The sequence below is a fragment of the Aspergillus udagawae genome, assembly GCF_001078395.1.
Source record: "Aspergillus udagawae IFM 46973 DNA, scaffold_2, whole genome shotgun sequence".
Lineage (NCBI taxonomy): Eukaryota > Fungi > Ascomycota > Eurotiomycetes > Eurotiales > Aspergillaceae > Aspergillus > Aspergillus udagawae.
In genome coordinates this window covers 813668-835945 of record NW_025091265.1, presented here as the reverse complement: position 1 = coordinate 835945, position 22278 = coordinate 813668, and the positions used below count along the sequence as shown (strand labels likewise).

Genomic DNA, 22278 nt, shown 5'->3' with positions numbered 1-22278 from the left:
GGTGCCCATACCCAGCGCCAAAACATCGTCTCATATTGGCCAGCTCTTCAACATCCCTGCATTTTCTGTCTACGGAGTATTCTTGGGGCCCCTTATCATTTCTTTTAACAGAGTCCTTGCCGCACGCGGTATTCTCAGGAAAATGCGAATTTCTTCGTTACTCAGCCACCGTGCCAGCTGCTCCGATGGCCGTCTATAATCTCCTCCTCGGGCTCTCGGCCTTCATCTCCATCGCCAGGGCTGCAGAAACCTGCTACTGGCCAAATGGCAAGGCGACCCCGTCCAACTGGGTGCCATGTCCGAATAGTAAAGTCTGTTGCGCAGTCGGGGAAGCCTGCCTATCGAACAACCTCTGCTATGGTTCCAAGCTGAACATTGCGTACCGCGGCGCGTGTACCGACATTTCCTGGCCGATTGCTGATTGTCCGCGCATTTGCTACGAGGGTACGATTCAATCGCAGCATTGGGGCAGACATGCCCATCGAAAGTAAACTCTACTGACTCATGCGCTTCATTTCTCTAGAAGTCGACTATCAATGGGCAAATCTGTACGCGTGTCCCAATAATACCAACCAGGTCTTCACCTGCGGCACAAGCGGCTGGGCCTCGTCCGTCTGCGATGCAAAACTGGGCCTGTACACCTGGGTCGACGGGAATGTGTCTCTCGCGCAGAATGGCATCTCGACCACGTTCTCGTCCTCGTCCTCGTCCTCTGCTGTGGGGACTTTAGCGTCCCCCTCGCAGTCAACGACGACAACTACGACTCCTTTCTCCTCGGGCGATTCCGTAGCAAGTGCCACCGCGACAGGAAATTCGCAGCAGGATAAGAATGTTTTAACTCTGGGACTCGGATTAGGGATTGCTCTTGGGGTTCCGCTGTTAGCTATCTCAGCGGCGTTTCTGTGGTTGTGGTTTCGCACACGGCGACAGTCGGTCAATGGTCGGATTCAACAGCCCGTCGGGCAATACTCAGGAGGAGCTCCCGGTATGGCTCCTGCTTATCGTTCGAATGGAGGGATGGGGGAGTTGGAAGTCCCGAAGAGCAATACTTACAGACCGGAATTAGAGTGATGTAGTGTACCGCATTTTGGCGAGCGAATTGTATATTTAGAACATGCCTATTGAGCGATTGTACCTAGCAAACTACCTTAGTAATGCTTACGTTTTGGTATATGCATAATGCATCGTATATCATCTCCGTCCATGGCCATCTATGCGTGGATCACGTGATAAGGCCCCCCACCACCGTTTGTTGTCCGCACTGTCAACAAGTGCATCAGCCCGTTTCTCTCCGTGTTCGACCAAGGCCCCTCTGATATTTGTACCTCCATTCCTGCAATGAGTGAAGAAAATCAATTCAGGTCGACGTACACTTTCTGGCTCCCACCTGAGCTTTGGATGCGAGTCGCGTATTTTCTACCTCGGATGCCCGATCAACCGAGATGGCAGCCGTGGGTCAAGTATCGCGGGCTGAACAGGATATTCAAGAGAGAGATTGAAGATTTCTACTTCAAGTACTGGGTCAAGCGTGCAAAGCTCAGGGTGGAACGCGAGGAAGACATTCCGATGGATCTCCCTGGATTATACAATCTTCCCCCTGGATTTTATCATATGTGTCTACATGAGCGTTATATTTTCTCTGGCTTTCGTGATTCTGAAAAGCGCATCGCTATTTTTGAGGGTCAAAGATTGAAATGGACAGATCCGCGAGATCGTGAGAAGTTAATTCAAATTGAGAGAACGTTGAACGAATTCGATGAGCAAGGATACAATCCTTACATCACTGTTGAGATTGAGAAAGGAGTAACCGATTTACTTCCCATCGACCTTCGTCTGCGGCACACCATCACAAGTAGTTATTTTACCTTTGACTGGCGAACTTATCTCTCCACTCTGCTTGACGAGCGGCGCCGTGTTGATGAGTATGAAGAGCTCTACGGGGTATGGTATTCTTAGGTCATGCTCCAGTTGTTGTTCCAATGCTCACCAGGACAGTGTAAATCCCAACTCCGACTGGCGGTAGAACTGGCATTCAAAATCGACGACGGAGACATGGAGCCTATGGAAGCAATACTACGTCTGGCGCAAGCAGCAGGGACTGAGCTTGTTGGCCGTGATGGCCGACTGCTCGAAATCCGCAGGCGTCGACGGTACCGCTTAGGACTCAAAACTGGCAAATTGCGGCCTGGACATCGTTCGCTTGAGCCACTCACTCTTCTTGAACGTCGCTTTGCACATCTCGATGAGGAACACGTGGCAGCGACGCTTCTGGACATTGCAAAGAGCTCGGATATGACTTATTTGGTACATATAGAGTGGTAGCGGTCAAGCAGTCTAGGGACAAAGGCACTGCCTCGTCTGCGGATCCCTCGAAGGATTTCTCAACGCAAGATAAAACGTTCCAACCCGGCATAGCTCTCAAATCAGAAAGAGGGTTCACCAGGGCGGCGGCCTGATTTTTACTTCGATCGCCACAGATTTAAAACGGTCGTCTCCAAATCTCCCAAGGAACCGAAAGCTGCAATCGCCGGCAGCTCCACATTCAAAAACAGGTGTCCTCGGTTGAACTGAGCCCTCGAACTGTGTCCCTCTTCGTGGGTTTTACCCGCGCCACGGTTGCAGCATAAATCGACGAATGCTTCGCGGTCGAGCATAGCTCGTGCATCATCGAACATTTCGAAGTTTGATTCGATGATCCCTTCAATATCAGATGATATCGTCTCGTCTCTCTGGCATGCAGGAAGATGTCACAGGCTGGATCTCATTGGACGGTAATCGTACAACCCGTGCACCTCGAAGATGACCAATCAATGAGAGCCAGGCACTTGCAACATATTTCCGTCGTATAAGGCTGTCCAAGATCGACCGAAAGCCGAAGGACGAGCGTCGACCGTACGGTGTAGCAAGGCCAAGATGCGGGGTTGCTCGGCAGGTATAAACTGCCAACGAGCTCCGAGTTTGTCAAAGTTGACCACATTACGACCGGAGGAACTGTCTCTCCATCACCCAAAAAGGCATCATGCAGTCTACAGAAACCATTCAAGCGGTGCAAGACTATTATGGAGGATTAGCTGAGCGCGGCTCCAAGAACAGGTCTGAGGACTATCAGACTAGCGTTGCGAAGGCGTTTGGCTATGACCCAGAGGATCTGAAATCCCTTCCCGAGAATGCGAATCTTGGAGTCAGCTGTGGTAATCCTTTGGCGTTGGCAAGCCTAAGAGAAGTATGTATGGCTCGACCGTCCCCTGCGCACGGCTGACTGCCAGAAAATAGGGTGAGACTGTAATCGATCTAGGAAGTGGCGGTGGCATCGATGTCATTCTCGCTGCCCGCAAAGTCGGTCCGAAGGGGAAGGCTATCGGTGTTGACATGACCAAGGTGAGTATTCACTTCTATAGAGCGGGTTGTACGCCTGCGGGGAGAGACTTACTTCCAATCAACCAGAAAATGCTGGCTCTCGCCCACCAAAATGTCGAAAGAGCAGGCATCACCAACGCTTCCTTTGTCGAGGGATTCATCACTGCTATACCACTCGAGGATTCGACAGCCGACTGCATCATCAGCAACTGTGTCGTCAATCTCGTGCCAAAAGAGCAGAAGAGCCTTGTCTTCCATGAGATGTTCCGGCTTTTGAAACCTGGAGGTCGAGTTGCAATCAGTGACATCCTTGCTCGGAAGAAGCTTCCGCCCGAGATCGCGAACGACTTGGCGCTGTATGTTGGCTGCATCGCTGGTGCCAGTCAGGCCCAGGAGTACCATGCATATCTGAAGGACGCCGGGTTTGGTGGTACCTCAACCAATCCACTTGCGCCTGATCGAAGGATACTGATGTTGTCCGCAGACATAACGATTGTGGACACTAAGGCAGACCTCAACGTCTACAAAGATATGCCGCAAGAGAAGCCTGCCTGTTGTGGCATGTCCTTCTCCGGCGATCAAAATAATCACAAAATTCGGGACTATGACTGTAATGAATGGGCTGGTGAGTTGTAGTCGATGAGGCTTCCCGTCGTGGCTAACCCAGTCTCCAGGCTCCTTTCAGATATACGCCGTCAAGCCAGCATTGTGAATGACAATGATCCTTTTTTGCTTTCATATCTGCTAGGAAACATGGCTGAGATCAAACTACGTCTGGGAATGATATCCATCTTGTATTTCACCTAGAATGAGATGAAATGCCGACGCCGACTCAGGCAGAAGGAATCCATATCTCGCCGCTCCCAACTTTCATCGATGGGCCTTAAATAGGATAATTGAAGATTTTCGAGTTAGGGCGAAAGAGATTCAACTGTATGTAGAAGACGCTTGCCAAAAGGCACTCTCATTGAGAATGATACTGGGTATCCTAGCGGAGTTTCCACCCGATTGTCTGCCTATTGCTCCCTTGAAGAGAGCTCAATCGGGTAGCTTATTCCCGTGAACGTGAGCTTTAGTCAAGCTTCGGTTAAGCAGTGGCCCGGCAGCGCAACCCTGTTACGCCCAATTAGTCCTGCGGAAATGAACGTCCTCTCTAACTACTCAATGCTCATTGTAACCCACTCCGAGGAAGGCGGCTTCTCGGGCTGAGAGTATTGAAAGTTCGCTCAAATCTCGAAAGACGACCAGGTGGTGATCAGGTGGGATAATGTTTTCCTCCTGTACTACGTCGAGGTACTGGTCGTTAAGCTGCAGACAAGGTCTACAGCAGTTCATGGACGCTGGCCACGTGAGCCCTCAGCGTGCCGTATCCTGAGCTCTTTCGGTCCGGATATCGAAAGTTGTACACCGCTGATTCGGATCTTTGAACTTGATCTTTCTCGGCGTATGCCATTCTCAGTCACTCTCATTGCCTTGACTGGTAACCTGGCTTGCGACCTGTGTGCTAGTGGCGCCACCACTTTCGCGCCAGGTGTTAGTACTTCTTCTTTGGCCTTGCATGTATGTATCCGTGGTCGTAATGGCTCTCTCGCCAACGAATTTGTCACCGGGCCAAGGAGCCTTGCATACAGGACACTGTTCAGCCTGCCGCATACGGAAGAAATTGCGAGTGCACATATCGTGAAGCCGGCCCGAACAGTCACGGTCGCCGCAACGTTGACCCTTTCGTGACGTCAGTTGCCGTACTAATCACAAAGAGCGTAGTCTGCAGACTCACCACCGTGATAATATCCTTGCATGCTGCGCAGAACTTGATCTTATCCACTCTCCGCCCTTCGTCGTTCTCATTGTACGTAGCAATAAGCCAGCCACGCAGCTCCATCAGCCCCCGCGGACTCAAACTGTAGAATCCCTTCCGGCTCTTCTCAAGCCAGCCTTCCTCCACAAGCTGTTTTAAGACCGTCTCCGCCTGCGACATGGTCAAAGACTGCGCTGCTCCTCCCTGATTTTGCTGTGTGGCGCCCTGAGACTCCCGTCGACTTGAATTCGAGGAAGCCTTAGCGAGCTGCATGGCCTGTATACCACTGACTACCATGGCCTCGGATCGTCGTGTATTGTAAGTATCGAAGATCGCGTCAAGAACACGCTTGATGAAGGCAATCTCGTCTGCCGAGTAGGTGGTGGCTAATTGCATGAGTGGATCACTAGTAGTATTCACAAGAGCATATACTCGTTCAGCTTGCGTACTTCCGTCCACTTGCTGATCGACCTGTAACTGGCGTAGCGTGCTCCTAATTTCCAGGTCGAACGGAGAAATTGCGGCGTTGGCAGCATCGATGTAGGAGTCGAGATCTTCCTGCGATACATCGTCCGGGGAGACAGGTTGGCCTTCTATCATCATGCACAGATTAGCAAGTCCCTCGTGGTCTCTCGTATATGACTTCATACCGTGCGCCGAAAAGATCGCTGCTAGAACAGGTCTGGCTTCCTCAAATGTCATGGTCGACCGGGCCATGAACGCTTGGAGAAAGGCGCGATTACTATCGTTGTAGCCATTCGCCCCAGCATTGTTTGCCATTATGTCGTTGCGACAGTGCCCTCCGCTAAGTCGAGAGGCCAATCTATCGTTACGTTTTGAGTACAAATCTTAGATCTTCGGTTTCTTTTTTTTGCGGGGAAAGTCATTGCAACGCGATCCAACGCGACCCGCGTCATCGGATGCCAAGACCGAGATGGGCAATTTACGTACGGTGGTCGCATCGACCTTCGCATACATGGGCCTTTTATTGCGCCAAGCGGACTACTAACTATCAATACTCAAAGGTCACTAATGCTATCTTAAAGAAAGTATGGATATGATCATGGTAGCTACTAATTGGAATGAGCTAGCTTTGATATCATGCTAAGCGAACAAGAAGGTACAGATGACAGATGTCACAATCTCCCCAACGCCGAATATGGAAACGAAATCATAGAAGAAATCTCCCTAAAATCTCCGCCTGGTAGGCTCCGGACTAGGACTCCGGCTAGCACTTCTCGGGTCCCGGCCTCGTTCTTTGAGCCACTTCTTGGTGCTCAAGCGAAGCTCACGGTCGAGCTCGGGGCTGGGATCTTTCCGGTGAATGAAATTGCAGAATCCGCCTCGTACGCATCCTTCGCCGCTATTTAACCGGCAGCACGCTTCTCGAAAATCTGTCACGGGTGATAGCTCGCAATATATCGGTCGTGCGGCGTACCAGCGCGAATTGAGCGCATCGCACGCAGCTTGTGCGTCTTCTTCGTATTTGAATCGCGCGTAGACGTTGCCGATGAGATCTGCATGATAGACTCAGTTAGCGATAGTTCTCTTGAAACCATGATTTGCAACATAGTACTTACGGTCATTGTTGTTGTCGCAGACAACCAATTCCTCCAACTCGCCGTACTTGCACATCTCGCACCACACATCCTCATAGAACGCATCGAAGTGGTTTTGCAGCTGGCTGGGGTTCATCTTGTTCTTTGGGTCGTAAGCTGGGTTCTGATACATGTTGGGCATCAGGATCGTCTGGGAGTATGATGGCTTGACATGCTTGCGGGAGCATCTATCGCCGTGTCTGCAGGCGCCAATCTTGTAGTAGAAGGAACAATTGACCTTGTCCTGTTCTGTACCGAAAATGGAGGCGAGATAGTTGGCCATGATGATCAGCGGACAGTAGAATGAGCCCGGGTCACTTGGAGTAGGAGGAACGATGCGGAGGCAAAAAGAGGACTGTCAGGGGACACGACGAAGGAAAGTGACAGAGGGTAAAGAGAGGGAAGGAGATGGTAAGGTAGTGCTAGCGCAGGAGGTGAGGCTATGTCCCTTCCTATAGCTTGAAGATTCTGGAGAGCTTGATCGCGTGGCGGAGATGCTGACTAACTCTTGTTGGAAGTTTCTAGCCTCAGGCCGCAAACTGGAACAAGAATATTCCGCGTGCATAATTAGTCAGTCAAGCATCTTAGATTACATAATCTCCCCTCTATCCTATCATAACCCGCTCTTCGATTATGGGGTAATTGTTCTATGCGGTAAATTAGATACATTTAACATATCAAGTCTGGTCTTGTTCTTCTGTTCTATCCAGGACGACTCACACTATTGCAAGCCCGCTCACATCTATATCAGGCTCAGCTCCCTCCACCATTTGCGCAATCACTTTCCCAGTTCCCAATGACAATGAGATTCCCCATGGACCGTGTCCTGACGCAACATAAACTCCTCCCCTTGTTCTACCATTCTCACAACTGTTTCTACGCTCAGCTTTGAGCCCACCTAGCAAATGATCGTCAACTCGAGTGACGAATGGGATTCCATGCGCGGAGACGGGTCGGAAGCATAGGCCTTCACGCAATATCTCCAAGTCATTTTCGTTGGCAATGTCGTCTGTTGATTCCACATTGCCTTCGGCTAGTCTTCCCATCAGACGAACCGCCGCCTTTTTCAATCGTTCCATCTCATTCTGTTCCATTAATTTGCACGAGTCCTCCGCCTGAGCTGGAAGAGGGATATGCGTGTCATTTAAACCGGCTATGTAGATCTCTCCGCCTTGACGGGAGAAAATCTCAGGACAGAAACCGCTTGAATCAGTGTGTGCCGTAAACACGGCATGACTGCGGCCGGTGTTTGTTACCCTCTCGTCTTGAAGCGTGTATCTGGGAGAACGGACGACAAGGGAGTATCCAGCCAACGCGGTGATTGGGATTGAAAGACGAGACGAAGGGAACAGATCATCATAGACTTGCGGCGTCCAGGGTCCAGCACAAATGATGATATTTGTGCACGGAAGTGTCCACTCCGTTTGAGTATCCAAATTGATGACTTTGACCCCGGTGATAGCTCCACTGACTTGATCTGTAATGATGGACGTGGCCTTAGCCGGGTTGTGCAACTTGACACCGCGGGACAAAGAACTCTCCAAAAGAAATCTTGACAATCTCAATGGGTCTCTAGTAAAACGCCGTCAGTTCGCCATGCGGCAGGGTGCGCAATAATCATTACTAACACTTGAGCAACAGTGTCATCATCGCTAATCTTCTCAAGGACCCCTTTCTTCTGCTTCGTCAACCAGCCGGGTACCTCCGCATGAATAGGACTGCTGGAGCTGGCGGCTTCTTCTGCCCGACTTGTTCCTGCACTCAGCCAGTCATCTCGAGAAGCACCTCCTTTCTTATTCTTCTTGGAAAGGTCCAGGCTCAGTGCTGTGCCTTTCATATATCCCCATTTCTGAGCCCCTCCATGCTTAGCCGCCAACGACTGATGCAGATTGAAAGAGAGTGCTCCCAGGGGTGCAAGAGCTGGCGCAAACCAGTCCTTGGCTAGGAAACCTGCAGCGTATCCCGATGCAGCACTGAACAACTGAGACGATACCTCAACAATATGGATCTCGTCGGACGATCCATTTTCAGACAGGTAGTAGGCAATTGAAGATCCGATGATGCCTCGTCCAAGAATCACAGTGGACATACTGCCGTTCCGTGGTCTATGGGTTGTCCTAGGTCGATTACGCCACTATGCCCCTATGCGCCATCAGTAATTCGTAGAGCAATAGCCTTAGAGCATACTTTCACCTACATTTTATGGCAAAATGCATTTCTCCTTTTTTTTCAAGATTGTATTATCGATGGACTTGAATGGAATATGGCAGGAGTCTGTAGCCAGGGTAGAACTACGACAGGCCCAGAAGACGGTGATTCACGGCCTTTCAATAATGTTGGTCTCGACCCCTGCGTATGGGAAAGAAGCTTTGGAATTCCATACCTCCCTATGCAAGCCGTGCAAGCCGTTTAGTCGAAAATCAACTGGGTAGTTTCCAGCCGTTCTTATCCATGTGAAGTGTAAACCTATAGATACCGGTTTTCCGAGTCTGCAGTAAAAGATGGCTTCGGGCATGCACTTCGCCAACAAGAAGAACAAGACTGGACTTTATATTTTATATTCGGCCCAAGGGCTCATGGTACCTGTAAACGGGAAGGTTTTATCTGGGCAATTGTAGAGAGGTATCGATGGCATTATTATTCTGCGGCTTCTTCGCCGACAACCCCGCGTTCCCCTCACTGAAGAAATTACATCAGTGCATGCTGGCAGCGCTTTTTTCGGTTTGTCCCGACTACTCGATTGGTCCTGCTCATTCTTCTTCAGTGACCAGAAAGTCCAACTAAAATTCCTCTGGGCTTCTAGTCTTCTAAGCTCGCTTTTTTCGCTTTTATTTGTTACTTTCTTTTGTCAACAATCTTGGACAAAGATGTCGGGCAAAACCATCATTGTCACCGGCGCCTCGAGAGGTACTTCCGTCGAGCATCCCCCTCAAATACACATGTACTAACTCGCATTACACAATTCTTTCAGGTATCGGACTCGCCATTGCAAAGTACCTTCTTACCGCGCCACAGTCGCACAATGTCGTCGTGATCGCTCGCAGCGTCGAACCTCTCCAGAAGCTCAAGGAACAGTTCAACAAGCAGGTCGAGGTGCTCAACGGCGATCTCGCCGATTTCTCTCTCGGCCAGAAGGCAGTCGACCTGGCTATCAAGTCATTTGGCCGTCTTGATGGATTGGTCCTCAACCATGGAATACTTGGACAAGTCGGCAAAATCGACAATGCAGACCCCGAACAGTGGAAGCTCGGATTTGACGTGAATTTTATCAGCTTCATCGCGTTTGTAAGACATGGCCCGTTGCTGGATGTTGGTGTTCGAATGCAAACGAACTAATTGACTTCTATATCAGATCAAAGCTGGTCTACCGGCGCTTCGTGAGGCCAAGGGAAAGATTATCTTCACTTCCTCTGGAGCTTCGGTATCCGCCTACCGAGGCTGGGCTCTTTATGGAGCAACAAAGGCTGCAATGAATCATCTTGCCTTGTCTTTAGGCGAAGAGGAACCCGACGTTACCACCATCTCTATCCGGCCCGGAATGGTCGACACTGAGATGCAGCGCGAGTTGAGAGAAGACCATGCTACGAATCTTGAGCCTCAAATGCATTCCAAATTTACAACTGCGCACAAGGACGGAAAGCTACTCAAACCCGAGCAGCCCGGCCATGTGATGGCTAAGCTGGTCCTCGAAGCTCCAGCTTCACTCAGCGGAAAATTCCTCTCGTAAGTCATTTGTTCATTCAGGCTAAATGCTAGCTAACAACTAAATAGATGGAATGACGAAGCTCTAAAAGACTTCCAAGCGTGAATATCCATATACCATTGAGGCCTATATATATGACCGTCAGTACATGTCGCAACCAACGAGTAGATAGAAATAAACGGCATGAAATTGTAAATATAATCAGTCGAAAGATGAAAAGCAATACATTTTAGAAGCATTAGATGCAGAGCACCTTCATACTTAGCATGGAATGTAGGGTACTCATCATATAAATTGGGGAGAAGACAAGGAGAAAGGGAGCACCCATACCTATAAGTTTACGCAGATCCATGTATGCGAAGACATTCAAACCAGTCCTTAGCACGTCAACGTCCAACATCTGAGTGCAGAGTTTTAGCTAATAAAACCACAGTTCAGCTTCCCATGAAGTCAAGACAAAAAGCTACAGCCTAAATATACTTCAAGCTATTAGCAAAAGATATAAAATCTTTAGACGTTAAATGCAATAGTGAATGAAGAGATATCAGTTGGTCCGTTTGGCTAGGACAGTGTTCGTCACCACAGTGTGGGTATGATAGGGGCGACAACAAGGTTCATCATGTAGAATTGCAAGGATCTTTGATAATGTAGCTAACATACCTTCGACAGTTAGTGTTACTTGCTCTATGGTGTGAGTAAAAAGCAACTTTTGAAGATCTCTTCATTGAAGACCTTGGAGACGTTTTGTCTCGCTTGTTGTTGTGTGGTGAAAGGGAAAAAGGTTGCAGAAGAAAAAAAAATTGCTTGCAGATAAAGACTGAAGGCGGTGTGTTTCTGCCTCTATTCTTTATCCCGTGTCGAGTATCTCCACGCGTAGTGTGATTTCATCGACTATTTATCAAGACTAAGAGCCAATCTGCCCCACGCGGACTTGCTATCACAATATAACCTTCAAAGTTCGCGAAACTTTGCGACATATGAACTACGCTTTTGTCTGAGACGATTCATTGCTCATCTACCATGTCTGATAGAGAGTTTGGCTGTATGTATTTGCTTTCCACCCATTTTCTTGACAGCCCGGCTGATACTTCAACTCATATACAGCGAATGATGACCTATCGCTTCCCAAAGGTATGTGACAGAAACCTGGTCCAATATATCCCTTTGTCGCATTTGGAGCGATTATCACTTCACGGCCTTCAATACCCTTGCGCCCCGTGCAAGCCTACATGTAGCTTACTTTGTTCCCCGCAGCGACGGTCCAAAAGATCATTACAGAGATCCTACCACCATCGTCCGGTCAAACATTTTCCAAGGATGCTCGAGATTTGCTCATGGAATGCTGCGTCGAATTCATTACTTTGATCTCTTCTGAGGCCAACGATATTAGCGAGAAGGAAGCAAAGAAGACAATCGCTTGTGAACATGTGGAGCGGGCGCTACGTGACCTTGGATTCGGTGACTATATTCCCGATGTCCTTGCCGTCGCCGAGGAACATAAGGAGCAACTGAAGGTTTGTATCCTGCGACAGTCGCTCGTAAAGACAGCTTTTGCTAACGAATGAATAGTCGCGAGAAAAGAAGCAAAGCAAGATGGAACAAAGCGGCCTGACCGAGGAGGAACTGTTACGACAGCAGCAAGAGTTGTTTCGCTCGGCCACAGAAAAATACAACGCTGCTCCGGAATGAGCTTTCGACACCATGCTTGTTGTTCCAGACTTGTCGATCAGATAGACTCACGCGTCTCGGAGTTCTTAGTGCTTTGGGTTCCATTTTGTGGCCAATAACACGTACATGCTTCAAGGGGAGAAAATAGGTTCGGAGTTTAGGTGCTTATTCAGGGTCTTACTCGGGGAATGCTTAGCATGTTTGCGATAGCGTTGTCTGTATTTTCATCCCTATTATATGGACAATTCGCTTTGTGATTTACTGCCGTCTTTTGTGCTCTTCATTAGTTTCGCATTGAAGGACGGCTATTTGTTCGTCATTATAACCCGAAAGTTGCGGGAGTTGATGTTGTCCTGCTCCTCAAGTTTCAGCGTTTCCTGCGTCTCTAAGTACTGAAGTAATTTATAAACAAGACGGGAGATATTCCGGAAAGATGAATTATGCCCCGACAGGCGAGGATGGGTAAACTCTAAGCTCAGTATATACTACTTCGTAGATGTGTTTTCCAAAATCGAGGACACCACACTCGCGGCAGTCGAACTCATTTTATCGATTAAAGCATAACGCATAACAATAGATACATGCATCTGGGAGCATGACCGTGACCTAATAACTTCAATTTATAAATCAATTGACGAAGGCCTCATAACTCTATACTAGATTGTACAAAGATCGAGGTGGGTGGGTGGCGCCTAACTGAAAGTGGCTGACCGCCCAACCTGGTAGAGACCATCGCAGAAGCTCCAACACCGCGGTCGGCTTCACTGCGACAGATCCCCCAAAAATCCTAAGCTCCATCACGCTGGACTGCCCAGGATGCCGCCCTTTAAGGATGAACACATTCTGGTAAACCTCACTTACCCCGCCTCGCAACATTCACTTGCCTTATGGCCACAAGGCAGCAACCCACTAACCCCCGGTCCCTTTCTAGATAATTGCGCCAGGTTCGCAAGTGACCCTGGCCCAGCTCGGCCTTCCGGAGTCCTTTACTCCTGCACGATTTCGCTTCCCCACGCGCATGTTTCCTGGTGAAAAGAAGGGCGAATATGAACCATATAAGATTCACGAAAAGCGACGCGATGTCAAACCTAGCAATGGCGCCGACGCGCCCAAGGAGGACGTGGAGATGAAAGATGCGGAAACCTCTGCGCCTGAGGGTGTAGCGAATACAGTGACGGATGAGAAGCCACAAACCGCAGAAGCTGGAGGCCAGCCGGAGAATGGAGAGGCACAAGAAAGCAATGGTGAAACGGCGCAGGAGACTACACAGGAGACTACTCAGGAGATCTTCTATGAGGAGGATGTCACATCGGATGAAGGCGCGATTTATCCCATCGAAAACGGACGGATTGTCGACTGGCCCGTCTTTTTTGCCCTCTTAACACACGTTTACAACACACTTAGCCCGCCTTTCCACACACCGATCATGCTCATTGCTGAGCCAGTCTGGTCTGCCCGTGATCGCGAGGCGATCACTCAGTTTGTTTTCGAGAAATTCAAGACACCAGCGTTTTGCCTGATGGATTCTGCGCTGGCAGTCTGCTATGGATACGGAACATCTACCGCAACGGTTGTCGATGTCGGGAAAGGGAAGGTCGACGTCACCGCCGTGACAGATTTCATAGTCAATGACCACGGAAGAGGAATCTCCTTGGAAGGCTGCGGTGGAGATTATATGACCGAAAGGCTTCTAGAACTACTGGAGCCCAAGGGCTTCACAAGGGAGATGTGCGAGCAATTGAAGAGAAGCAATATCACGGAGATCTTGCCGCCGGGAACACCGTTGCCTGGCACCGCGGAGACCGCACAACAAGGTGCCAACCCAGCTGTATCGGCCTCGACAGGTGCACAGGACGGTCTCGGTGTGAATGGATCTGTCCCTCGTGGCCCGGGCAACAACACTCAGACTGGAGCTGAAGGGAACAACGCAGAAGGCGAAGAAGATGAAGGGCTCCTGGATGTTGCGGCCATCGTTAGTGGGAACACGAGCGAGTTTCTAGCAAAGAGGGAGAAAGAAAAGGCCGAGAAGGCATCCTCAAAGAAGGGTGCAGCGGATCAGGCTGCGAAACCTGTTCGTCTGCCGAATTCCAAGAAAGAGAAAGCTTCATTCCAGTTTGAGGAATTCGTACGCCTCGACTCTGACCAGCAGACGACTGACGGTTCCGGACGATTCATCCGTCAAAAGCGAGACATCGAGGTTGGCATCGAGCGCTTTTTAGCAGCAACCCCCAAAGAACACGTCGGGGAGCGTCTCTCAAGTGGAATCCTAGAGGACATTGCCACTCAAATACATCATACCATTCTCGCGGTTCCCGATGCAACCAAGCGGAGCGAGCTTTGGGACTCATTGATTGTCGTGGGAAATGGCAGCAAGGTCAAAGGTTAGTGACCTCCAAGGGTATCTCTCTTCGACATATAACTGATAATATCAAACAGGTTTCACACAGGCTTTGCTTGGAGCAATCACACAGAAGTTTATCCTCTCGCCATCAGGTACGATTTTCACATCTGAAATTCCGTCGAATTTCTCCACCCCATTGCCTACCGGAGGAACCAATACCCCCACTCCTTCTGGCCAGCCCAGTATCATGCATCATCCCGCCGGCCACGGCGTCAATCCTCTGCTCGTTGCTGCAACCCACTCCGGCAACCCGGCGGTAGGCAACATGCCTCCTGGGACACCATCCCTCGACCCTAACGCGGCTTTCCATCGGTCTACCGGTCATTCACAGACCCCCACCTCTGTGAAGACTTTGAAGCCTCCTGAATATTTCCCTGAGTGGAAAGAACAAAGCAACACCAACGCACCAGGCGCCAGTGGCGCTGGGGGCTTGGGTATAGGCAATGGTGCTGCTGGCAGGCCCAGCGGCCCGTCCATCGGTGGCCATGGCATGGAGGAGGCGGTGTTTTTGGGTGCTCAGGTCGCATCCAAGGTTGTCTTCGTCCTTGACCAAGGATTAAGCAAAGGCTTCATGAGTCGCGTGGAGTATAACGAGAACGGGCCGTCGGCGATCCATGAATATATGATGTGATTGTATCGCAATGTTGTTTTGCTTTTGTCCTTGTCCCACCATGATTCATGGAGTCCGGCAACGAGGTGTTCCACTTTGGTCCACGAGGTACCCTTCTAATCGATTTTGGACTTGTTGCCCTCTACATATACTATGATTTGTGATTTCTCCTGCTTGCCTTTCAACAATTGTACTTTACACGGTGGGCGTCAGTTCTTCTAGAAAAGCAATTCTGTCTGGATGCGGGTAGGATAGCTGGAGTCTGGTCCTCAGTTAATAGCGTTCAATATACTCTTTCAGCCAGGTAATATGCGCCTTCGAGGGCAAACCGAGCCTTTGCTGTCAAATAATGATCTTATTCGTCGCTCTTGATAACAAGGCACAAATCTTCTCAAGGCCTTTGCTCGTTATCACGTGACTATGCCTTAGCCACAGAGAACCCGATCACCCGCCACATCTCTTCTGCGTTGTGGTCAACCACCGCCAACCAAGCTCTCTTCATCTCCCTTCATCTCTGAAACCTGTATTAAACCTGGTTTATTCGTTCTCACACCGTTTACATTTCTTGCCTTCAATATGCCTCGTGCCGAGGCTGGAAGCACCAAAGCGATCAGCAACAAGATCAAAGCCGTATGTTCTCTCATTCCTGTCCTACATTTCCGAAAAGTATCAAGCTTCTAACTGATAGCAGAAAGGCTTAGGCAGATTGCGATGGTACTGCCAGGCTTGCGAGCGCCAGATGCGCGATGAAAACGGATTCAAGTGGTGAGTTTCTTTATTGCCTGTGAGCTTCTTGGCAAGTGTAAACTGATTTCCATTCCTCCAGTCATGTACAGAGCGAAAGCCATGTACGACAGATGCTGCTCATCGGCGAAGATCCCAAGAAACATATCGAGGAATTCAGCAGAGATTTCCTGAACAACTTTGTCAATCTGCTCAAGACTACGCACGGCGAGAAGAAAGTCCACCTTAATCAGTTCTATCAGCAGGTTATTGCTGATAAGGAGGTGAGTCGAGCGGTAAAGTTTGGGTTATGGCGGCAGATCACTGACGTTGATAAAGCACATTCATATGAACGCCACCAAATGGAAGAGTCTCACCCAGTTTGCGACGCACCTTGGTCGAGAGGGTATTTGCCGTGTTGAGGAAACCGAGAAGGGTCTGTTTGTTTCTTACATCGATCGGAGTCCGGAAACGATGCGACGACGGGAGGCGATCCTCAAGAAAGAGCGGCAGGACAGGGGAGACGAGGAGCGGGAACAGCAGCAGATTCAGGAACAGATAGAACGGGCTCGGCGGAATGCGGAGAAGCAGGATGAGATCGACCCTGAAGCACGGACTTTGCAGCGCAAGGAGGGTGAGAAAGTGAAGCTCAATATCGGATTTGGGTCGAAAACGGATGGAGAGTCGAAGTCAGTGACGCCAAGGACGCAGTCGCCAGAGGAGAAAGATAAGGGTTCATCTTCAGCGACGCCAGACACAAGTGCGGTTGAGTCTCCCGCGGCTCCGGTAGATGCTGCACCACAAGCGGCGGCGCCCAAGCTCTCCATGTCGTTTAACAATAATAAGCCGAAGAATGTTTTCGCGGCCGTGGCAAAGAAGAACCCTCTGACTGGAAAGAAAGGGCTGGTGTTGGAACAACCTAAGAAGATGACCGAGCAGGAGCGCATCATGAAGGAGGAGATGGAAGCGATGGAGCGCAAGCGTATGCGATCAGGTTCGGGCTTTCCGAATGCCAAGCGTCCGAAGATCTCCTAAGAATGGCCTGGTGGTGAATATATCTACATTCGATCTCTACAAGCAACCGGTATGCCGCGACTACGTTCGCACGGCCCGTCTTGACTCTCGACCATATGTCGAGAACCCAGACCAGTTAGGTCTCGAGGGAAATCGGTTCAGTCACCCGCAACAGTTTCAGTCTGCGAATGGACGTTCGATCAACCATTATAGGCAATCGTCCTTGACGGCTCGCCAGCTCGGCGCAATGCGCATCTCTATACACATTTCCCAGCTCGGTTTGTGATTCTCGGGTTCTGGAAAGCACAATATGATGTTGGATGATGCGTCTTGAATGACGGGATGGTTCGTTCCGATCCGAGGGAGTAATGTCATTCTCCTCTTCAACTTACTCTAGGTCTTTTAGCTTTTGGTTCAATAGCATAGCTAGCTTTCAACACTTCTTCACAATTAGGGATAAATCACCCCGTTTCCCATCTTGTCTCAATGATCAGTATCTTGGTATTCTATTTTCTCGTTAATAGCGAACTCTATACCACAGCCTCAGCATATACCCTCAATCGCTATGGGCGCCATTCTTGCCGTGGGATGGATTCCCGCAGAAGGAGTCTGTGTACGCAGTTGTCTAGTAGAGCTTTGTGCTTCGATGCCAGAGTCATATCACCTTGAAGTGCACCATTGGAGCTTCCCTCCACAGATGATATGAGAACATTATTCAAGTGCCGTATTTTGTCCAGGGGATAGCTCCAAAAGTCCAGCTTCGAGAATATATATTGCATATCAGCAGGAGTACGTGTAAGGCTGGTAACTAATGTGCTCGCCAATATCAAAAGCAGGTGTTGTGGTCTTTAAGATAGTTGCAAGGACCCTAGTATTAAGCAACATGCATCAAGTTGAAACTGCATTAGAACTCCTGCCTGTTGTGTATAAATCATGTTGGGAAGAATCCATCTAGATGGATCCTGCATAGATATCATTCCGGCTCCTATAGCTAATTAATCTCTATCCAAAACAATAGTGGCCCGGGTGGTCTAGTGGTATGATTCTCGCTTAGGGATAAACCCAAGCATATCTGCGAGAGGTCCCGCGTTCGATCCGCGGCTCGGGCCAAACTTCACTTTTTGCTTCGCATTTTGCATTTTGTTTACTTCAAATTACCGGCGAAGCCAGGCCACCAATTTCGACAATCATTATTAGCCTTGATTGTGACTCGAGCACGTTATCCACATCGGGACGAAGCAGACAGAATGCGTTGACTGTTGGCCGTTTGCCAGCGACTCGGTCGGTCGCGTACCATACGGGGACTGGCCTCGATGTGTACAAGACAATAAATATAGACAAGTCCTTAAATACCTTTTCAAGCTGCATATAGTGAGGACGAAAACCTGAAGAGGCAAATCTCACCAAAGAGCAAGTGATAAGCAGGTTCACTGCGTGGCCAAGTTTTCGGGTTCTCTTCCCGAAGCCGAAATCGCAGTCGTTTCCCCATAATATCTGCTTGTAGATATTGTTACTCATACTTTGTCAATTTCATCCAATTCTTCCAAGGACACACACCACACACTGTGGGCTCATCGCTATCGAAATAATCTAACAAAATGGCACCAGAACGTACACTTGCGTTCATTGGTTGCGGTACGTATAAGGAGCAACGCCCCCTTTGATTGTGCGTCTGTGGAACTGATCATTTGAAAGGAAATATGGGTTCCGCTATTCTGAGCGGCCTCCTTGACGCGACCCGTTCGACGACAGATTCCAATGGTAATGCATCTGCAAAGATCTCACGTTATATTGTGAGCACAAAGAGCGCTGCATCTGCCCAGCGACTCCGTGATGAATTCAGAGAGGATGATTGTCGTGTTAGCATTAAGCATATGCACAATCTTCTAGCCATGCAAGAGGCGGATATTGTCCTGCTTGCCTGCAAACCTTATCTGGCTGAGGAAGTTCTGAGCGAGCCTGGTGTGCGGGAGGCCCTAGCAGGGAAATTGGTGGTCAGCATAATGGCGGGAAAAACGCCTGAAGCTATTGAGAAGTATATCTATGGCGATTCACCCGCAGACACCATCGATTCAAAGGCAATCATTGTGAGGGCGATGCCCAATGTTGCAGCTCGTCTGCGTCAGTCGATGACGATCGTCGAGATCCACAACAGTCTTTCGTCTGACCTGACCGACACCTTGACCTGGATATTCGAACAGATCGGAAAGGTAAAATTCCTGGCGACAGATCTGTTTGACATCGGCTCAATGCTTGTGGGTTCGTCCATTGCTGTTCTGACGGTTCCGTTGGATGGCATTCTGGATGGCTGCGTTGCGGAGGGAATCCGAAGAGCGGATGCGTTGGAAATGGCAGCACAGAACTTGATCGGAATGGCCGGTTTGTTGCGAGAAGGGGTGCATCCAGCTATCCTACGAGAAAGTATCTCGTCCCCACGGGGCTGTACGATTCAAGGTCTGTTGACAGTGGAGAAGGAGGGCGTGAGAGGAGCGTGTGCACAAGCAATGATCAACGGAGCTAGACATCTAAAGGAAATTCCTTGATAGTTCATGTAATATAGAAAAGAACTGCCTAGAACATAGATGGAAATCGACCTGTGAGTGGCTTTGACGGTCTGTGCAATGTAGCGCGGGATCTCAAACCGAGACTTTGTCGGAAGGGAGGACCGAGGTCATCTGTACAAGACCGTGAATCGAATCATAAAATGCGACCAGAATGTTCCTGGTTAGTGTCAACTCAACATCAATCGGGGACCAGGCCGTCATGCCATGATCTACATACAGCATCTGGACTAACTGGCAGACTTGACCCCTCACGTACGAAGAGAGAGAACAGGACAGAATGAAACATAAATAGCGACATAGGCACGACGTAGTAGCTGTGATTTGAAGCATCATTGTTGGAAAACATCAAGATGTCAGTGATATCCTTACTACCAAAGCGACCCAGCATTGTATCCTTGTTTGCAGTCAAACAATTACAGTGTCAAGTTTCAACATCGACTACAACGCCTTCCACGCACCGACCTCGAGATGCCATCATTCCACAGCCGTCTCCGTCACCAAAGAAGGCACCTCTCTCAGTTTTGCCAACAGGGGCACTTCTTCGCTCGCTTCTGTTTACATCTGTCATGTCCTCTCCCTTACTGGACCCTTGTTTGTCTATGCTGAAATACGTGGTGGATTCCAAATCTCCCCTCCTCAATCCATCCAAGAACCCGCTGATAGGTTACCTCCTTCGAAAAACAATCTACAATCACTTCTGTGCAGGTACCATTGAGGCTGAAGTGCGCAAGACCGTTCAGGATATGAAAACCCTAGGATTCAAGGGCGTTATCCTTGGATACGCCAGAGAGTCAATTGCGAAGGCGGATGAAAACGACAACAATAGCTTTCAAGTCGAGAAAAGTCAACAAGCAATTCAAGACCAAGCAGTGGAAGAATGGAGGCAGGGAAACCTACGGACATTGAAGATGATTGGCGCAGGAGACTTCCTCGGAATCAAGTAATAATCCTATTCAGGATCAACAAACTGCACCAACTCAATCATAGAACTAGCTAACAGAAATCAGATTCACCGGCGCAGGCCCCAAAGCCGTTGAAGCCCTTTCTCGCGGCGACCTCGCTCCGCCTCCGTCTATCGCTCAAGCCATCGAAGAGATCTGCGAGGCCACTGCATCCCAAGACTCCCGCCTCTGGATTGACGCAGAACAGCAGGTCTTCCAGCCGACGATCGACGCCTGGACAATTGACCTCATGCGAAGGTTCAACCGGAACGGCAAGATAGTCGTCTACAACACCATACAGGCGTATTTGAAATCCTCGGCCGAGAACGTCCATCGGCACCTTTGCCTAGCTCAAAAGGAAGGATGGACATTGGGGATCAAGCTTGTCCGCGGGGCCTACATCGCGCATGATATCAGATCCCGGATACACGATACTAAGGCTGATACGGATAATAGCTACGACAATATCGCGGAGAGCCTTTTATCACGGAAGTTCCCACTCAAAATAGAGTCTGATGATGCGCCAGCGTTTCCGGATGTACGATTGTTCGTGGCATCTCATAATGCGGAAAGCGTGCGCAAGGCGTCGACTCTGTATAGACAGAGGATCCATGACGGTCAACCCACGATTCCACTTGAGATTGGCCAGTTGCAAGGAATGGCAGATGAAGTGAGCTGTGAGTTGTTGGCTGAGAATAACACCGGGGAGTCGGAGACACCGACACCTGGAGTATTCAAGTGTCTGGCTTGGGGAACAACGGAAGAATGTCTCCATTTCCTGTTGCGAAGAGCGATTGAGAACAAATCGGCCATGGAGAGGACCAAAGACACAGCAGTAGCGATGCGACGGGAAGCCCAGAGGAGACTTGGGTGGTGAGACAACAGTATGCAAGGAGCACTTCAGCTGTTCTTTGCCGGGATTCATTTGTTGAATGAGTACACGTATATATTGCTTTTCTGCGCCACGTACACATGGACTAGGCGTCCACTAATCACGCTGCGACAACAAAGTCGAGTTACCTGTCACGCGAGCTGCCTGTCAATAACACAAAATGCGGGGAAGTACTCATGCTTACTTCCTTTTGGCCCGCGGCAGCTGTTACCGAGCTCTCGAAGGACTGAGCTCGGGCTGGGATTCCGTGCTGTTGTTGAATCACTGTAGTCAGTAATCACCCTCTATGCCTTCAGATAGACGGTTTAATAACTGTCATTCTCAATTGGATTCTCATAAAGGTTGGGACTTCCAGCGCCTAATGTAAAAGATTATCGGCTACCAGTTTCTTCTAGTACATCATAACCTCAAGATCATTTGGGAAGCCGAGCTTGAATTTCGGGTGGCACACTATCCTTGCCAATAAAACGAATCCACCGTCCAGTATCCTCAAATTCATCCTTGACTCCTTCAACCACCTGGTAGTTCGCCGTTATCTGGCCAGCCAAACCGACAACGCCAACGTCCTCAGCATAGATAGCCAGGAGTTTCAACAATTCATTGAAGATTTCAGGCTTCTCCTTGCTCAAATCGTGCGTCTCTCTGGGATCCTCCACAATGTCAAAGAGTTCCCACCGTTGCGGACCTCGAGGGAGAGGCACATAAGTAATCTTGTACCGTCCCTTTCGCAGGGGTAAGAAGACGGATTACTGACGACTAATCTCTATCGCTAGTGCACTAGATACAAGATCATGGTGTTAGTCGATGCTGATCAAAGTAGGACACCAGCGCATCTCTGTCATTAATGCGGGTGCCCGGTGCTGGTCATATGGGTGAGGTAGAAGTGCCTAAGGCGGGTAAGGCGCACTGGCTTGACATTCGTTTCCCAGTCTGTTTCATCTCATTCTTCGATGCTCCAACGAGTTTCAATGAAATCTATTACGTGATCGGACTAGAGCTTAAATATCAT

General features: G+C 49.4%; 13 protein-coding genes and 1 non-coding gene across 14 annotated transcripts; 10 read left to right on the top strand and 4 right to left on the bottom strand.

Moving 5' to 3' along the window:
* Positions 1-185: 185 nt before the first annotated feature.
* On the top strand, positions 186-1071 carry Aud_002624 (uncharacterized protein; the record flags this gene model as incomplete). The annotated part of the gene is made up of 2 exons (XM_043287587.1): positions 186-444; positions 524-1071. 2 exons carry the CDS (start codon positions 186-188, stop codon positions 1069-1071), a joined length of 807 nt encoding a protein of 268 aa, XP_043143522.1.
* A 267-nt stretch (positions 1072-1338) lies between these two features.
* Positions 1339-2322, top strand: Aud_002623 (uncharacterized protein; the record flags this gene model as incomplete). The annotated part of the gene is made up of 2 exons (XM_043287586.1): positions 1339-1941; positions 1996-2322. The coding sequence occupies 2 exons, from the start codon at positions 1339-1341 to the stop codon at positions 2320-2322; spliced, it is 930 nt and encodes a 309-aa protein (XP_043143521.1).
* A 697-nt stretch (positions 2323-3019) lies between these two features.
* Positions 3020-4069, top strand: Aud_002622 (putative ubiE/COQ5 methyltransferase; the record flags this gene model as incomplete). The annotated part of the gene is made up of 4 exons (XM_043287585.1): positions 3020-3223; positions 3274-3378; positions 3445-3982; positions 4032-4069. 4 exons carry the CDS (start codon positions 3020-3022, stop codon positions 4067-4069), a joined length of 885 nt encoding a protein of 294 aa, XP_043143520.1.
* A 743-nt stretch (positions 4070-4812) lies between these two features.
* Aud_002621 (non-structural maintenance of chromosomes element 1 family protein) lies at positions 4813-5935 on the bottom strand (the record flags this gene model as incomplete). Its single annotated transcript, XM_043287584.1, has 3 exons — positions 4813-5079; positions 5135-5748; positions 5806-5935. 3 exons carry the CDS (start codon positions 5933-5935, stop codon positions 4813-4815), a joined length of 1011 nt encoding a protein of 336 aa, XP_043143519.1.
* Positions 5936-6343: 408 nt separating this feature from the next.
* On the bottom strand, positions 6344-7036 carry Aud_002620 (zinc finger CCCH domain-containing RNA-binding protein; the record flags this gene model as incomplete). Its single annotated transcript, XM_043287583.1, has 2 exons — positions 6344-6672; positions 6736-7036. 2 exons carry the CDS (start codon positions 7034-7036, stop codon positions 6344-6346), a joined length of 630 nt encoding a protein of 209 aa, XP_043143518.1.
* Positions 7037-7469: 433 nt separating this feature from the next.
* On the bottom strand, positions 7470-8842 carry Aud_002619 (NAD(P)/FAD-dependent oxidoreductase; the record flags this gene model as incomplete). Its single annotated transcript, XM_043287582.1, has 2 exons — positions 7470-8325; positions 8382-8842. The coding sequence occupies 2 exons, from the start codon at positions 8840-8842 to the stop codon at positions 7470-7472; spliced, it is 1317 nt and encodes a 438-aa protein (XP_043143517.1).
* A 778-nt stretch (positions 8843-9620) lies between these two features.
* On the top strand, positions 9621-10561 carry Aud_002618 (SDR family oxidoreductase; the record flags this gene model as incomplete). Its single annotated transcript, XM_043287581.1, has 4 exons — positions 9621-9660; positions 9725-10038; positions 10106-10476; positions 10525-10561. 4 exons carry the CDS (start codon positions 9621-9623, stop codon positions 10559-10561), a joined length of 762 nt encoding a protein of 253 aa, XP_043143516.1.
* Positions 10562-11476: 915 nt separating this feature from the next.
* nctB (negative cofactor 2 transcription regulator complex subunit NCB2) lies at positions 11477-12145 on the top strand (the record flags this gene model as incomplete). The annotated part of the gene is made up of 4 exons (XM_043287580.1): positions 11477-11498; positions 11561-11587; positions 11711-11970; positions 12026-12145. The coding sequence occupies 4 exons, from the start codon at positions 11477-11479 to the stop codon at positions 12143-12145; spliced, it is 429 nt and encodes a 142-aa protein (XP_043143515.1).
* Positions 12146-12940: 795 nt separating this feature from the next.
* Positions 12941-15156, top strand: Aud_002616 (putative chromatin remodeling complex subunit (Arp9); the record flags this gene model as incomplete). Its single annotated transcript, XM_043287579.1, has 3 exons — positions 12941-12970; positions 13056-14505; positions 14561-15156. The coding sequence occupies 3 exons, from the start codon at positions 12941-12943 to the stop codon at positions 15154-15156; spliced, it is 2076 nt and encodes a 691-aa protein (XP_043143514.1).
* Positions 15157-15711: 555 nt separating this feature from the next.
* On the top strand, positions 15712-16893 carry Aud_002615 (putative C2H2 finger domain protein (Kin17); the record flags this gene model as incomplete). The annotated part of the gene is made up of 4 exons (XM_043287578.1): positions 15712-15765; positions 15827-15900; positions 15962-16142; positions 16198-16893. The coding sequence occupies 4 exons, from the start codon at positions 15712-15714 to the stop codon at positions 16891-16893; spliced, it is 1005 nt and encodes a 334-aa protein (XP_043143513.1).
* Positions 16894-17892: 999 nt separating this feature from the next.
* Aud_002614 lies at positions 17893-17981 on the top strand. Its single transcript has one exon. It is a non-coding gene; the product is annotated as a tRNA-Pro (tRNA).
* Positions 17982-18470: 489 nt separating this feature from the next.
* Positions 18471-19415, top strand: Aud_002613 (pyrroline-5-carboxylate reductase; the record flags this gene model as incomplete). Its single annotated transcript, XM_043287577.1, has 2 exons — positions 18471-18507; positions 18568-19415. 2 exons carry the CDS (start codon positions 18471-18473, stop codon positions 19413-19415), a joined length of 885 nt encoding a protein of 294 aa, XP_043143512.1.
* A 371-nt stretch (positions 19416-19786) lies between these two features.
* On the top strand, positions 19787-21254 carry Aud_002612 (putative proline oxidase Put1; the record flags this gene model as incomplete). Its single annotated transcript, XM_043287576.1, has 2 exons — positions 19787-20376; positions 20444-21254. The coding sequence occupies 2 exons, from the start codon at positions 19787-19789 to the stop codon at positions 21252-21254; spliced, it is 1401 nt and encodes a 466-aa protein (XP_043143511.1).
* Positions 21255-21682: 428 nt separating this feature from the next.
* Aud_002611 (uncharacterized protein) lies at positions 21683-22062 on the bottom strand (the record flags this gene model as incomplete). The annotated part of the gene is made up of 2 exons (XM_043287575.1): positions 21683-21991; positions 22048-22062. 2 exons carry the CDS (start codon positions 22060-22062, stop codon positions 21683-21685), a joined length of 324 nt encoding a protein of 107 aa, XP_043143510.1.
* Positions 22063-22278: the final 216 nt, after the last annotated feature.